This window comes from Pleurodeles waltl, chromosome 6 (assembly GCF_031143425.1).
Source record: "Pleurodeles waltl isolate 20211129_DDA chromosome 6, aPleWal1.hap1.20221129, whole genome shotgun sequence".
NCBI classification, from domain to species: domain Eukaryota; kingdom Metazoa; phylum Chordata; class Amphibia; order Caudata; family Salamandridae; genus Pleurodeles; species Pleurodeles waltl.
This window is the reverse complement of record NC_090445.1, coordinates 972,590,351-972,607,039: the sequence shown is the minus strand read 5'-3', so window position 1 is coordinate 972,607,039 and position 16,689 is coordinate 972,590,351. Positions and strand designations below refer to the sequence as shown.

Genomic DNA, 16,689 nt, shown 5'->3' with positions numbered 1-16,689 from the left:
ATCACAATTTTCTCCTAATATCATTCTTTCTATGGTGCATCATATGGTTGTATAGAGGGTTTGCTCTGACGTATCAACACAATTCCTACTTTAGCTGTTCGAATGATGCATAGTATTTTTACTACCCTCATTAGAAAACAGACTACTGGTCACAATTGTTTTTTTATTGTCCTAAAAAAATAATCTTTATGCTGTGTGCCATTTCTTGCTGTATAAATCATACATTTTTTATAAAGTGGTTCTTTCCTACCGTCTACTGGTGCACGCCTCTCTTTGCATTGCTATTCTGGGTGCATCTATAGACAGTATTTCTACTACTACTCTTCTGCCACACTTTTGCCTTTGACAGGTATGATCACCCAGTGAAGCACCCACCTTGTGACATGAACTACTCCTGTTTTTTTCAGTTTTCTGACCCTTTACTGCTATTTTGTTTTGCCTTTTTAAGGTGACAATTTGTTTCTTTTCTTCACCACCTCTACTCTATTTTATTTTTTCTTTAAGAGCATATGTTCTGTTACCACTTGTGGTATATAGTTGTTGTTCTTTCCATTTTGGGGTATGTGTCCCTCATACATAAAGGATTTCATTAAAAAAGTTTTCTGATGGCTTGACTCTGTTTTCTTTCCTGTCCCATTATATCTGAAACATAGTCTTGACTTAGTAAGCTGCCTATAATCAAAGTCTGATTTCTTTTTTTCGTGATTTTTTTTTTTGGGGGGGTCCCTTCAAATTGTTTTCTTTTTAGCTTTTGCCTTCCCGGGGGGCTATGTTCCATGGGTGCTATTCCCCATTGGCTCTATCCCTTTGTCACGATGAAGGCCTATACAACTCAATTGCCCTTGGGTTGAAACATCTGTCAGCTACAAATAGTTGTGAACATTTCTCCCTCAAAGCCTCAAGCAGACCAAAATCATGTTACAAACTATACTGCTTGGTGGTTATGTTACAGCCAAAACTTGTTGGACTTTTGGAACCTATTCTTGTTTTGTTGCTCATTGTTTGTTTCACCTGTGCTACCCATCACCACTGTGCAGTCACCTTCATTATTCACCATAGCCCTACTTTTTGTTTAGGACACCATTCTATTTCTAAAGTGAGCACTGCTGAATTGCTATAATTTGTACAGACCCTCCAGGATATTGGGGACTGTTTTGCCAAAACTTTGTAGCCTCAAACTAATCTGCAGATCAAAAAAGCAAAAAATGCTGGACACAAAAATACAGTGGCCCAGATGTGGCCCAATAAACAAGCATTGTCCCACATGACAGACCTGAGAAGATAAATGTATGATACCGGTCACAAAAATACAGTGGCCCAGCAAACCAGCAGTATCCCACATGACAGTGCTGAGTACAGATTACAATTTTAAAGCTGTGCTCCCTCTGTCACCAAGTGCTGTCACGCTCTCCAGCATTAAAATACATGGTGCTGGCGAGACCTGTTACTTTAGCCTCCTCCAACCTCCTGTTTGCCTTAAATTGGGTGGGAAATGGGCAGAGGGGGCTAAAGTAACAGCTCCCTCCTGCACTGTGTATTTCACATTGCTAATTGTCCATGATGGAAGGGCAGTGGGTTGGGGATAGATGCAGAAAGTGGGTGCCACTAGTGTGGGGGTGGACCGCCGGGTAGAGGGGCAAGAACTTGGGGAGAGGGTTGTCACTTAGTTAGACTGCTCTGGTGGGGGTGAGCAAAGGATAAGTACTAAGGGGGAAGGGGCCAGGAGACTGCCAAAGTAGTCTGGGACATTAACATACCTGCATAGTCCCAGTCTTCTGCTCCTGACTGTGTGTTTATAGTAATCGGGTGCTGCATATTCAAGAAGCCATGCAGCAGGGAGAGATTAAGAATACACCTCTCTCCTCCCCAGCTTACTCTTATTTACAATGCATGGCAGCACAGGGTCAATAACAGGGTTTTAACACAGGGTTTCTTGAAGAGTTAGCTGGGGCTTTTGTAAAAATTGCAGATTTTTACAAAACTCACATTTGTTTTATTTTTTGCAAATCAAGACATTGCAAAATCTCACTGTCTGTTTGTACTGGTGTTAAATCTTACATTGCTGTACACTTTTGAATGAGCAAGCATTCATTGGTTGTTTCTACCATATTCAGGACTGAAATCAAATTGCCCTTCAAAGGGGCCATTGTTTCTTGTCTTTTATATTTGCCAGATTTCTAAGTGTACTACTTAGCCCCTGTTATTGCACAGATGCGTGCAGTACTGCTGAACAGAATTTCTTGCAGAATGACACAACACTGATGCTCTACCTAATTGACCTCTGAGTGATTTCATTTACTTATTGTTTAACAAACTGTGAAATGGTGTTACGCTAATCTAAGTACATATGTCAGGCTTGTAGAAATATTGTCTACTAAGCAAACATAATTGTCTGCTAACTCATGCACATCCACATAGAAGTGGATGACTGCAGCCTGATGTGTTAAATTGTTCCATCTTTTAACTCCGAAGATTCCATACTTACTCGGGATAATGACCAGGGAACCTTCAGTTGTTTTTCAGCAACTTAATATGCAACTGGTCAGGTCTAGTGTGTATTTTCCACTGCCAAGCCATATAGATCTCTTAAGATTTGGTCTTTTTTGCCCACAGCTATAATCTGGAGCTGGTTTGATGGGGAACTGAGATCTGCAGTGTCCTTGGGCATTCAACTTGGATTTATTTTACCTTTTTAATTCCATTTACTCGAAGCTTCAGATCACGAACATTCACATATGCTTGTTTGAAACCTACTCAGAATAATTTTGTGCAGGATATGCCTTCCAATTGTAATGTCTGCATTCAAACTTCTACTTCCAAAATAAACATACTTTTTCTCACACATCCAGGACCTAACAAAGTAATGATATTTATTCACGGTCATCCTCCATTAACAATGGCAGGTACTGGGTGATATGTTGGACAGTCGCAATCTGTCTTGTCAACCCCTACTGAAGGTCACTTATGATTGGTATAGAAGAGCTGTTTAACACAGAGTTTAATAATTGTTTGGTGCAGATTGCAACACTTCCTATGTGCCAAGGGTATATTTAAATATCCTTAACTTGTAATCCATTCTGAAAAAGCATTCACTTGTTGAGGAGACGGCCTGTTCACAAGAAGCTTAGTTTGTTTTACAGAAGCTCCATAGACCTGCAAGTCTCTAGTTCGTACATGCTTCATCCGCAGATTACTCTACTAGAACATAAGATTGTTTCAACCTCTGGTCACTGTATGTTCTACTCGCTCTACTATGAAAAAGATGCCAGTCTCCACGGATGGTGTTCTTCTCCAGTTCTAACAACCAATCAACAGTAAAGAAAGGGCCTACACTTGGTTTTGTTTATTCTCTCACTCCTGTTTTCTCCCCTGTTGTCTATGGTGAAGTCTGCACTCTTTCCAGTACAGGTGAGACAACAAGGGAGAGTTTGGCTTGACATTTACTTCAGCAGGCTTTTGAATCCCAGTACCTAGGTCTTCTAGTATGGTCATTGAAATATACTCATTCATACCTCTCACAGGAAGTTTCCATGAATGCATCACTGAGTGCGTTTTCCACAGCCATGGCAGCTCTATCCATGGTACATTGAATCCTGATCTATTAGTACACAGTAAACTGGGTAATCATAGGTAAGTACTAAAATACATTATACTCCTCTACCAATTGGTATGAAGGCCCTCCTTCTCTGGGTAGATTTTCACCCCTTAGTTGAACTTCTTTTCAGTCTATGTAATTAGAGTTATGAATAATTTGATGGATCAACTAAGAAGATACAGTGTTCATGTGGAAATTTCACTGAATTTATGCACACTGCTCATCTTAGTTCCCTATATGGATACCAGTTCAGTGTAGTGAGATAGCAGATTTAAATGATATTGACTCTAAATTGGTTGTTGCTCCTTGGAACGTTATTGTCCATCAGTGGTTATGAACACAGAAAATGTGGTGTCATTAATAAGCTAAGCTGACTCCTCCCATCCAAAAGGGCACAGCTCAAACACCGCTGAAGAAGTTTCTGATGCTGAGGCACTGTATTCTTGAACACTGGCCTTTTTCCCAGTGTCACTTTTAAATATTAATCTTAACTTCATTCAGTGATTTGAAATATATTATCAAATCCCTGTTCAGAGGGCCGCAGGGCAAACAGGAACTACTGGCCCTAACTGTGGAGGTTGAGGCCTTTTACTCCTGATGTCCTGGGAGCCCACCTTCCAATAGATCCTGAGCAACTGGGCCAAGTACGCCTTTAGCAGGAAGTGGGGGGTTGGGAGCACACTGCCTTACATCCCTGCACAGTTCGGTCCTTTGCATTCTGGTAAATGCAGTTCACAGTTAGCGCTTAACTCAGTGGTAGCATGGGTCACGCAGTCTACGGCTTCTTGAAGGGGTGTGGACACAGAGACTCACAAATCAAATACATTCAGCAGCGGCAATAAATGACTGTCCAATCAAATTCTTGTGTTTATGAAAAAGGAGTATTTATGTAGGAACATAAAGTAAAATACAGCATTCACTAACAATACATTAAATTCTCTGAGGCCAGGGGTCTAGCTTTTCATAGACAGATACCAGAGTCCCCCTTCCCTCTCACTAGTGGTTATTCCCCATTCACTCTAGGCAACATTCAGCGGAAGTCCTACCAGTAATCGGAGCCTCACTAATCCTACTCCGACTCGTTATTAAAGTCAAACGTGTTCCAGCGCAGAAGCTCTGGCAGACGTGTTCCCCTAGGGCTGCCTGCCCTGTAAATAAGTCTTACCCGCACCATCAGGATCCGAGTGACTGAAGTCTCTGAGCGTGCCCCCATTAAAGGCGCTGGAGCTGCTGTGGCTGCCTCCCATAAGTTTCTATCACACGTGGCCCAGGAAGGGCAGCGTTCGGCTGTCCTAGAGCTCCATTTACGTGGTTGTGCAGCAGCCAGAGCAGGGGGTGGCTTCTCAGTGCTCCTCTGATGCTGGTAACTTTCATGGGATCCTACCCACAGGTTGAAGGGTTGCGACACTCCTGATGCTGGTCTTCAGTCATGCCTCTGGGGCGCTTGGGTCATCATGGCAACCTCCTTCTCCGACGGTCTTGACCAGACAGGGCTTCTTGCCTTGTCCCGAGGCCTGCTCTGACATACGGGGTCATAATTTTTCCCTCTATGCATGTGCTTCTGCCCGATCAGCAGAGAGCAATCTTCCTCGCTTCCAAGGCTGGAATGCAGAGTTGCTGAACCTGCACAGTGGTGAAAACCTGATAGATGCAGCAACATTCAGGGCTCACTTCACAGCTGCCCTCCTCTAGCATACGGGGACCACTGACTTTCCCCCGCACACAAGCAATGACCCGATCGGTGCAGCAGCTGTCTCCTCGCACCTTGCTACAGGGTTCCAATCGTCTGGATCCCTCACTGGACCTGGGTCCCTCCGACGTGCTTCTTTCCTCACAGGGCACACTGGTCTTGGCAAGAAGGCAGGTGCTAGTGCTTCAGGCTCAAGGTGCAGGTGATCTTGGATTGCCGGGGTGACGTCCCTCACACAGTCTTGCAAAGCTTCTCCTCCTCCCACAGCCCGATTGACTGCTTGACAGTTGGCAATTTTGGGGGTCTCAATCTCTCTTTCCTGTAGTCCGTTACCATACACCAGCTGTGATGTAGAGTCTGAGTCTTTGATGTTTGTCTGGAGTCTACTTCCTTTTGAAGTTCCTCTCCTTTGCTCTTCCTCCAGAAAACAGATTCCACAAGGCCACTCCAGTGCCTCAGCCATACGCTTTATAATTCTCTTAATAGCTCCAGCTCCTTCCTAAGATGTGCTTAGGTCCCTTCCTTGTGACATCTATCTAAATCAAAGAGTACCCTTTGAAGTGTACTGAAGAGCCTGGCTTTCCCTTCCTCAAGGGTTTCCCTCCCAGCTTACAGGAATCCAGCAATCCACAAATTTGTTTGGGTGATTTTTCTAACTCTCCACACCTCATGTTCCTCCTGTCAGGCCTGGGTCTCCTAAACGGGAACTCCGAGTATTCCAATGTATTGTATCATTCACAGGCGCATACACACCCAGCACATGCATATATTATACACACTGCATAGTTGAACTTTAAATGCATGAGCCTGTAGGCCTCATTCCAGCAACGCCGGTGAAAAGGACACATTCACTCCTACTGATCACTAAATGATATGCCGCCACCACCGCTTGTGCTGCATAACCGCTGGTGCCACTGGAACCAAGCTACACCTGACTGAAGAGCCCCAAACAGAGTGAATCCGGTCTAGAGTTGCCTGTGTTTTAGTTGGGTTGGCAATGGATTGGCTTGTAAGTTCAGGCTGGTCTGTTCCTATTAGAGATGGGCCATTTGCATATGGCTGGGTCTAATCTGAGGTGGCATGGTGGGCAGAAGAATGAGTGGTTGACATGCTACCCTGAGAGACTGGCAATAGTTAGAGGCTTATTGCAAGCATCCTCATCACCTTTTGTGTGTTAACTCCTGGCAAAAGCAGTAGCCTTTCAGCACTATCAGGATATGCTTTAAGAGCCCCCCCCTCCCGGTTCAAAAAGGCTGCAATCATTGAGACCAGCTTATGTAATGGCACATTCACGTGACTCATGACAAAAGAAATCTACATTAGGGATTCAGCCAAAATCAGGAAAGTGGTGCACGTACATCACCAAGGCTAAGGACCTTTCCATCCCAACATGCATCACTTTATTCCCCACTGTTTCAGGAAATGATTCACTATTTATGACACGCCCTTTGTGTGGCAACAAACAAATCTGAAAAGGGCTTCACATGCTCTTCATGCTTTCCCTCCAGATTCCCACACCATGGAAAAGTGCTTGCTCTACAGGGAAATGTGTAGAAAAGCTCTTAAAGACAAACTGGGAATTTCCCTCAGAAGCAGTGATTACCTACGAGCTTCTTAGCTGCCATGGGGTTCTGAACCAAAGGTAGGGGTGCTATTGGCAGCACCTCCGCTATATTCAGGACCACTTTTGATCCTACACCTGTGATATGGCAAAATAGGGATCCTTGTGCATCTGATCACCTTTGTCACCACAATATAAAAGGCATCCACATAGCCATGTGATGTAAAGGGACTCACTATTAAGACAGACCACATCTATCTACGTGTAACTGAGGCACTTGACCTAGAGTGATACAGTATCTAGAGCTAGACATCTAGCTTTTCTTAGGACTCCCCAATGCATCATATAGAGAAGAGTAATTTATTTGGTTAGTGAAGGCAACATTGACAGAACACCATTCTCATGACCCATCACCTTAGCTTACTCCTCTTAAAAGAAGACTGTCTCCTCCATCTTTTGGGATTTATGAAAGATAGAGTATGATCACATCACCACTGCCAGCTTTAATAAATGAAATCCATGTCACTCTTCTGAGAGTAGAGCAATCCCTTTTCCCAGAGTGTTACAAACTCTTAGGTATAACACCAGTTTGCCTTCCTTGTTAGGGGGCTTATACACCTTCCTCCCCTACCAGATGTTTGAAAAAAGTTCTCCTATTGATGTAATAATGAAGTTTCAGGAGGTGCTGGCAAGAGGCCCCAATTAGTTCAGAATTCTTCAGGAAGTTCCTACATACATTTTGAAACCTTAAAACATTGGGGTCTATCCATGCATTATGTTCAAGTGTGTGATGCACCCGATCTTTGGATAGTTTTCAGACTGTTGTTGTGAGGAGGCAAATTTATTTGAAGCTAAAACAAAAACACGCACCAGAATAAAGCATGCTCATTGACAGAAGCAAGCTTAGTTTCCCTGCATTAATGACACCACTCATTATGGAAACAGATCCGTAGGTATACTGGAACATCAACAAAGAAAAAATGCCTAGAAGTCAAGAAAGTAGGCCTCCAATTTTCAAATCAACTTATCTGCATTTTGGCTTATACGACATATTGAGCAGCATAGAGATGCTGATAGCTTTGCAAATAACTTCTTGACTATACATACCAGTCTTAAAGAAAGACATCCACTACAAACTCATTCCTTCCTTTCTCTGACACATTTATTCTGCTCTCCTGATGATTGATAAATGCACTGTACGAAGCTAAACCATACATCCTAATGGGTGTGCACTTGGAGAGAAAGATGGAATACTTTGATATTTCAGACTACAAGGCCATTACTAGCTACAATGGGTTTAGCAGCTTTGCTGATAGCAGCAGCAACACCACCAACTGCAAGCCTTAGAGAGGAAGAAGTCAACTGATTTCTGCATCTCTTGAAAAAGGACCAGAAGCTACCAAGCAATGATTCCCCATCACCACCCTAAATATTACTGCCCGTTTCCTTGTTCAGGAAAGAGTGGAAAACAAAAGCCAGATTGACAATATTGTTAAGAATCACTACACCATGAGAATAAATATATTGTCTCAAATCATTCTCCATCAAGATCACAGTTCAACACCTTTATAAGCATTTGCAGTAGATTCCACTATTGCTGAACAAAAGGAATATAACTAGTACCAAAATTGCACTGAAAAAGGTTACATTCTATAAAGAAAAAGGGATTCAGACCTATCTTTGACTTCAGAAGGACCAAAAAGTGAATGTAGAAATCTAAATTCAGGATCTTGGCACAGCATTTGATCTTTCTACTAATACAATGGCTTAATTGGATAAATGCCATAGGTCTGTAGTGCACTTATTTTCACATTCATATTGTTCCAAAACAAAATTCTTAAGGTGAACAGTAGGAAAGAAACATCTAATCCTATTATGCCAAATCGGCACCAAGAATGCTTTTCTAATACATAAAGGTCAAATAAGCACATCTCGGAAGGAAATACATTTAAACCACCTAGACAACAGATTACTCTAAAATGAAAGTAAAACAAGAGCTTGGCACTGTATTGACAGGAAGGCTAGCCCTACTTCCTAATTTCTATTTAGAAACTCTAATCCTATACACAAGATTTTTTTAACCTGGAAACCGTGGCACATTTAAGGCAGGCACAAATTAATTCAGATGAGAGGTAATCTTATAGCTGCACAAATGTCACCTTCAAACAATGTCTCATCTAACAGATCAGTTGCTTACCTGCTGGGATCAGTTATATCATACAAAGTCATAGTTACTAATGCCAGGCTGTACATAGACATGGCACACTAGTGGAGTCTGCACTCAGGGAACTGGTAGGCAGATTGATGTGATCAGACACAGCAGTCCTAACCATTGTGGATGAAACTAAAAATACTAATGTGAGGAGTCCTATTTGACAACAGTTTCCCAGGTAGACCATAGTAATGAATCAATTTATTTACCAGATAGGAAATGCTCCTGGGAGACCTATCTAGAGAAATTGTCAGACAAGGCATCATTGTATCATTGATATGCAGGAACTCTGTGCAAGGCACCAGATTGGAGGTCATTCAATCAAGCTTTGTTTAACACCATAATGAATCAGTCCGATGACATTACAACTATTATGATTATCTGAAAATTAGAGAAGAATGAAGTAGAGTATCATAATGGAGGATTTTGCCATGTCACACTGACAAGAGGAATAAACAGAATGTTCACTGCCTAGGGTGCAAAAGAAACAGAAACCTGTCCAAAAGTGTGTCATGGCCTATGATGTCCTGAATCAAATTTTCAGGACTTGGGAAAGGCATCTTTTGACTTTTTAGCAAGTCTAGTTCAAAGAGGAATGGGCTTTTGATTGAGACGTATTTATACACTTGTTCCTCCAATTCTCTGATATGATATGTGGTTATGAACTATGAAAGATCCTTATGGTGCTGCAACAGACACCAAAATGGTGATTCACAGATCTCTGTTGCCTTTTGGAGCTACTATACAGCATATTGACAATGCCTTCAGATCTTATAACAAGGGAACATGGTAGAATACACCACAACCACTTAGTCATTGAACCTAGACACTGGGCTCCAGAATAATTTAAACATGGTTGCCTGAATTTACTAAGAGTGCATGAACTTCCTGAAGGAAGCTAATAGACCTACTGAGTTTTATATTTTTAGTGGAAGAGATTTTGCATGGGCCACAGACAGAAAAACATTTACTCAGTGAAGTTCCATGATCAGACACCATTACCTCATGTCTTGATTGTAGTGCCATTTGGTTTGCCTATCACTCCTATTAAAATTCACCTAACCGCTATTAATTCTTACCAAAATAGTGTAGCACATACTATGGTCTTCACAATACTCTGAATTAAGATTTTTATGCACAATCTTGGCGTTTCAGTCATCAGGAAACCCAAACTTGCCAGTTAACCTAATATAACTGTATACAAGCTCATATATTCCCCATTCACACTCTTGCATAAAGTTCCTTTTTCAAAATGAATCATGGAAAACCGCTTTCATCTGTACGCAGAGCAGGAGACTGTCATGCCGTAAGCTCCAGTGAAATTCCTACTGTGTTCCATAAAACTTAGCGTATATGAAGAATTCATCTAAACATGTCTTCTAAAATTAAACTAAGACTTCTATATCACTGCATGTCCTTTAAGCAGACATAAAATGTTCTTCATACAGAGCATGAAGATACTAACAAGGCGAAAGATGCAGTAAATGATGCCTTGAAGTAAATTAAATGGTGTGCAGTAAATTCTGTCATTTCTGGACCAATCCGGTCAGGAATAGTATCCTCCAAACTACCCAGCACTTGTTCAATAGTCTGATCTATTATTCTTTATCAGATAGTGAACAGGTCACAATCTAGTAAATCTAGGGTTCCTTTAAAGGGAAGCCTGCTATCTCCTCTTCTCTCACACATTCTCATGCCTGGGATTTACAGCCAGCCACCTGGAAATCAAGCCATACATTGGCAACAAACTACAGTCTACACTCTCATTCTGCAATAGATGGTGAAGTGGGTCAAGCATCCAGTTGAAACCCTTTCAGGAACAATGAACTAGCATACTTCTGACCAATTTCATGTTCTTTAGCTCCTATTGCGTCATGTCACTTAAAAAGTAGGATGACATTCAGCTTAGTGCTCAAGAATATCAGGAAAGATCATATTAAAAGGATGATAAAGGTACTAACATATAGTCCTAGTACTACATCTTCCGAATCTTAGCTAAGTTCATAAGTAACTCACCTTTCTCCTTGAGAATCTGAAAAAAATAGTTTATTGAACAAATTATTAACTTAAGAAAACATAAGTGTTGGAGGATCTTCTTAAATTTAGGTACTCAATGTTAATACAGTCAGTGGTGGGTTCAGTGATGGAGAATGAGGATTGAAAGTAACTTATTCTTTTTAAATTGTTTTTTTCTTGGACTTAAACAGCAATACCTATGCACTCATACCTGTAAAAAAGGAAGATTGTAATTCTGCTGTTTTAAGTTGAAAGAATTTGTGCATTTGGGTTCTTCCCAGTCATCTACAAGGTTTAGGAAATTAGAAGAGTTGGTATGTAGTCTGTTTCCTATGATCCCATTTCAGAATCACCTAACCAGATCTGTCTTTAGCTGTTTTGGAAACCTATTTAACTATGCCCATGAGAACACCATTCCTAATGAAGGCAGTGGCATACATACTGCTTTTGTTTCTGAAGATGACAGAATACAAGCTTTTGTATTATCACATGACTTATGGATGCTCTATAAGCTGCTAGCTCGATATCCAGAAGAAAATGGCACTAAGCTAAGTGGACTAGGTTCACATTAATGCATTATGGCAAACAGCTATCCCCCCTTTCTTTTATTCTGGATGGTCTAATGTATTTTAGAGCACCTAGCCGCAAGGCCAATTTTCTGGATCTTAGCTCTCCAGCCACCATTTTAAAGTTTTCTGGTCATTTCTCTCTGTACATAATTTAATGTGATCTATTCTTGCTGACAAAAGAATCCTTCAATGCAATGATGGAAACCAGATTGTGGTTGCACAGTAAAGATGCCACTGAGAACATTTACCATTTTGTGATAAAATGTGTTACCACAACATGAATCAGTGAACTAAATGCTCCATTTCATGGTATACCTTTACCTAGACTAGGGTGATTGTTTGTTTTCATGCTAGTTTCATTACTAAAGTGTGGTCGAATTAGCATTAAACTGAATATATTATGATTCCTTGATTTTATTGATGGGAGAATGAACCAACCACTTGCCGTTTATTGACACAAGGGGTGGTAGCCAGAGTCATTCATTGTTTGATAGGCATCGAGAATGGTTGTGTCAATGGTTCTAATAGCAAAGTAGTAGCTGAAAGTGTAGAATTCCATTTATCTAAGTGGATGTATTGTATTGTAATCGTATTTATATAGCGCTTACTACCCCTAACGAGGCGTCGAAGCGCTTTTCGATGAGTAGCACGCTACTCTGGAACCCAACAAGAATTAGTGATGGATTAGTATCGGGAAATAATGAGTACAGTTTTAGTATTATGAGTTAATTTGAGTCGCGGATTTGAGTTTGTTAGTTAGATTGACTGGAGTAATGGAGGGGTGGAGGAGGAAAGGAATCCAGAAATGTTAATTGGGAGTATATCCTTCATTTACTCAACCCAAAGGCTTGGGAAGAGTAAAGGGGGGTGGAGGAGGGAAGAGTATATGGAAGGGTTAGGGAGAGCATAGTAGCAGGGTGAGATAAATGCAGGAGAATTTAGTAGGGTTGTGTGGAGGTCACAGTCATAGAGTGAGGTTTGGGGAGTTAGATGTGGAAGCGTTGGGAATAGCTTAGGCAGAGTTATTTAGGTGATGAAAGTAGTAGAAGGGATTTGGGATGAGTCCGAGTGAGAATGGAGGATAGTTTGATAGAGACATGACATGATGAGTAGATAAGTGTGATAAGATGAGAGCAGGAATTCATAGATATCTAGTATAACAACCCACCCAGGAGCCATGCAATGATCCACGAACATGCCAAGCACAAAAACAACATATACACATACATACATATATACACACACACACGAATACACACACATATGCACATACAATACATAACTAGAACCATGGGTAAAAAATACTTAGTCAAACAGGTTTAAAGAGTGTATGTGTATTTTATTGTTATGACATAGCGATGCATATTTTCTAAAGAAACTTCAAATAAATAGAAATTTACACATAATCTGAAAAAATATTTATCAACATAGGCATATGCAGTTCATAGATGTTTGAAAATGGTGGTTATGATGAAAGAGCCAACTCTTGAGTAGTTTTCTGAAGACAAGAAAGTTATCTGTGGCTCTTATAGTTGGGGGTAATGAATTCCATAGTTTGGCTGCTTGGACGGAGAAGGATGTACCACCTATAGTCTTTTTCTTGTATGGTGGTGTTCTAAGGTTGGGTGCCATGGGATGCCATGTAGTGCATGGTGATATTTTTGGCTATCCTTGATTAAGATTTACTGATTAAAAATGCTGCCATCTAGGCCGAAGTCAAAGTTTACCTATATTTTTTTAAATAAAAAGTTTATCAAAACATACTTTACCTGAGCCCTTCACTTAATGATTGGGTACTACTTTCCATCCAAAAATACTGAACAGTGCTGCAGATTTATGAGACCTATTACTTTTCAAGTAATAATAACTATTTCTTACAGTTCTTTCTGCTAATTCACCCACTTTTCTATTTCTTCTGACTGATAATGCTTGGAACTTACATATGTGCCTTTGATTTGTATAGCTTTAATAGGGTGCACATTAAATTTACTTTTGAGCTTTCCTAAATATGTTTCCAAATTCTGAAAGCAGTCATCCGTGAAAAAATACTCATGTTGGAAACTAACTTTACTTGGTAAGTAACAAATTTGTTTGCTTTGGTTATATGATTAATACGTAATGTATTGCAAATAGTAAAATGAGGTTCTTAGAAAACATAGTATCAGGATATGTGTCAATATTAGTGCATGCATGTGTGTGTAAAACGTAAGCATGTTGTATCTTTATCTAATGAAATAACCTTTTTTTCATTCTCTTCAGAAAGCAAATGTGACTGCATTAAAATCTGCACAGCTTGCTAAAATGCCTGAAAACCGCATTGCAGAGCTATGGCTGAAATTGATTGATCAAGTAATAGAAGATGCTGGGTATGCATTGTTTTACTTACATTCCATTTTCCTCAGTTGTACAGAAAGAAAGGATCTCCATTGTGTGAGCAGTGAAGATACTTTGATTTTGCTCTAAAACCTGAAACCTGTCAAAGAATCTCCCAAGATATTTGTCCCCCTTCCTTGAAACTATGGGTTACCTGATATGCAGTTTTCCCAAATATGATATATTAAGGGACCACAGTTTAACACTCCTTATTATCCCACATCACCATCCCCAAAACATTCATCCCAATTACATGCTCTCCACAATGCAAATGTAGAAACTTTGGATAACGCATAATTCTGGTTCCAATTATAGTCCTCTAACCAGTAATCATCCATCCCATTGATGTACATAGTGAAATGACTTGACAGATTAATTTTTGCAAATGTTGGGTGAAAGTGCATTCTTACTAACACTTGACCTACAGCGATCCGAAATAGGTTATGTCTTGCTTGGGGGTGGCGTCAATAATGTTTTCCCCAAAAAAACATGGTTTTGGAGGAGGAATGTATCTTTGGACATGCTATCTTTTGAAAAAGCAGACATTGTTGAAATGGTTTTGAAGCCTGTCCATATGATGATCTGTCTGAAGGCTGTTGCAGAGTGCATTAGAAATAGAAGGAGATGGTATACATTTCAAAAATATTTTTTTAAGAAACCAAAGTAAGAGTCATGCAGATGTGTAAAGCTACCCCCAAAGCTCATCACAGTGCTAGCAGAAAGGTCAGATGCACCAGACCGTTTGCTTATCTATACCAATAAAATTTAGTGGCAGCAAAATAAAATTATAAACGAAGTTGCAAAATGACGGACTGTGGCACTGAATGAATGATGCACTGTGGAATTGTATGAACTTAATTTACTGTTGCAGTATTTGCATAATTGTGGACATTGTAGTGTTGCAGGTGATGAACTTCTGGTACATGCTCCTCTTCCCAGTCCATGATTGAGTTATCCATGCTTACAAGTCCTCCTTCTTATTAGACACTCCTGAAGCATCCACGCACAGGGGGAGTGCCCAGTCAGGTGCCTTAACGCATGGCACCTCGTGGACAGTGACGCAGCTGAGTTTTTGCTGCAGGAACTCAATGCCTTTTTGGCACTGAATGTGGATTTGGTAGACTCCCTGGGGACACTTTGGGTAACCAGCAAGGCGTTCTTGCGAGGGATTGCTCACACACACTTTTGTGCATGGGATCAGCAGAAATTATCAGAGATTGATAGGTTGGAAGCCCCCATGGCGTTGGTGGAGGAGTGCTCAGCTGCAGACATAACTAAACCACATCATATGGCTCAGGACAGGCTCTATCATTGAGACAACTTTACCTCAATAAGGCTAGGTTGAGTTGGGTGGCTTCCCAGAATAGGGTGTATGGTTGGAGGGATAAATCAAGTCAACTCTTATACTGGCTGATGAGTAACAGTCTAGCAGACGGAGTGATTCCTAGTATCCAGGTCCCTGAACACAGATTGGTTACAGGGGGCATGGAAATTGTTCACCCTTTGCAGACTACTACTGCACTTCATATGTATATCACCCGAGACCACCACACAAGTAATCTTCCCCATTGATGGCGGCCTTGCCACTGCGCACCCTTGTGGCAGCTGAAAGCAGCAAATCTTAATGAACCACTTACTTTTCAGGAGATCAACACAGCCCTTTTGGTCATGAACCACAACAAGAAAACAGAACTGGATGGCTTCTCGGTAGAGTACTACCAGAGATTGTGATTTACTGGTGATTTACAATGAGGCCATAGCGAATGGGAACTTTCCAGCAGGTTCAAATGAGGCAACCATAGTTGTTCTACACAAAACGGGGTGGTCTGTAGTGAACTGCACATCCTATCGCCTGATCGTGCTATTTATTCTGATTGAAGATATATGCCAAGGTGTTAATCATCTGACTCCTCAGGGTCATCCATACGCTGATCTACCCCATCATCGCGGGATTATGTCATGCTGCGGTAGATGCCACTGTAATTGTGCAGGGTTCTCACATTCTGTCTCATTTAGACTTACTGAAGACTTCCAGCTACACCACTCTAATTTTTTCAAATTCCTACACCTCTAATATGTCCTGCTGCCCCACCAGTCTTCTGTTGGGGAGGTTCCCGAATTCAGTCCCATGAAAACCAAGGTACCCATGGGGCCCCTGAGCTAAGGAGGGGGTCTCCCAAATATAGCGGTCCTTGGTCATTAATTCTCCAGATTTGCTTTCCACACTTCATACCCAGTGGGAATCCTGGGTTGGCATGCTAGAGGATGGGGAATAGAGTGAGGTGCATATGGCCCCAAGGGAGCTGGCCATATCCTCTTGGTTCCGGCTGATCCAAGTGAATTGTTTTACATACTAAGTACTTGACACTGCTGTGGCTTTGGAGGGGGGGGTAAACTTCTGTCACCCCCTTGTCATCGCTGGAGGTCAAAAGTGCAGATTTGTATCTTTTTTTTGTTGTTCTTTTTATTATTGTCAAAAATGATTGAACAATCATCACACAAACAAAACTTTTGCCATATAGAAAACAACGAAAAGTAAAAAAATAAATAAAAAAAAAACAGAGAAAAACAGAAAATTCAGCCCTCATGCAGATAAAACAAAGGGGACCGGGGAAAGGAGTAAACAAGAGCAAGGTCATACAACATGGATTCCAATAGACCCACTAGATCAGA

General features: G+C 41.0%; 1 protein-coding gene across 6 annotated transcripts in view; it reads left to right on the top strand.

The window, feature by feature from the left end:
* The window catches only part of MYOF (myoferlin), a 686,313-nt gene that overhangs the window by 363,566 nt on the left and 306,058 nt on the right, over positions 1 to 16,689 (top strand). For all 6 annotated transcript variants that reach the window (XM_069239822.1, XM_069239820.1, XM_069239821.1 and 3 more), the window contains one exon: positions 13,903 to 14,009. In XM_069239822.1, the coding sequence (XP_069095923.1) occupies positions 13,903 to 14,009 (107 nt within the window). The remainder of the gene's footprint in view (positions 1 to 13,902; positions 14,010 to 16,689) is intronic.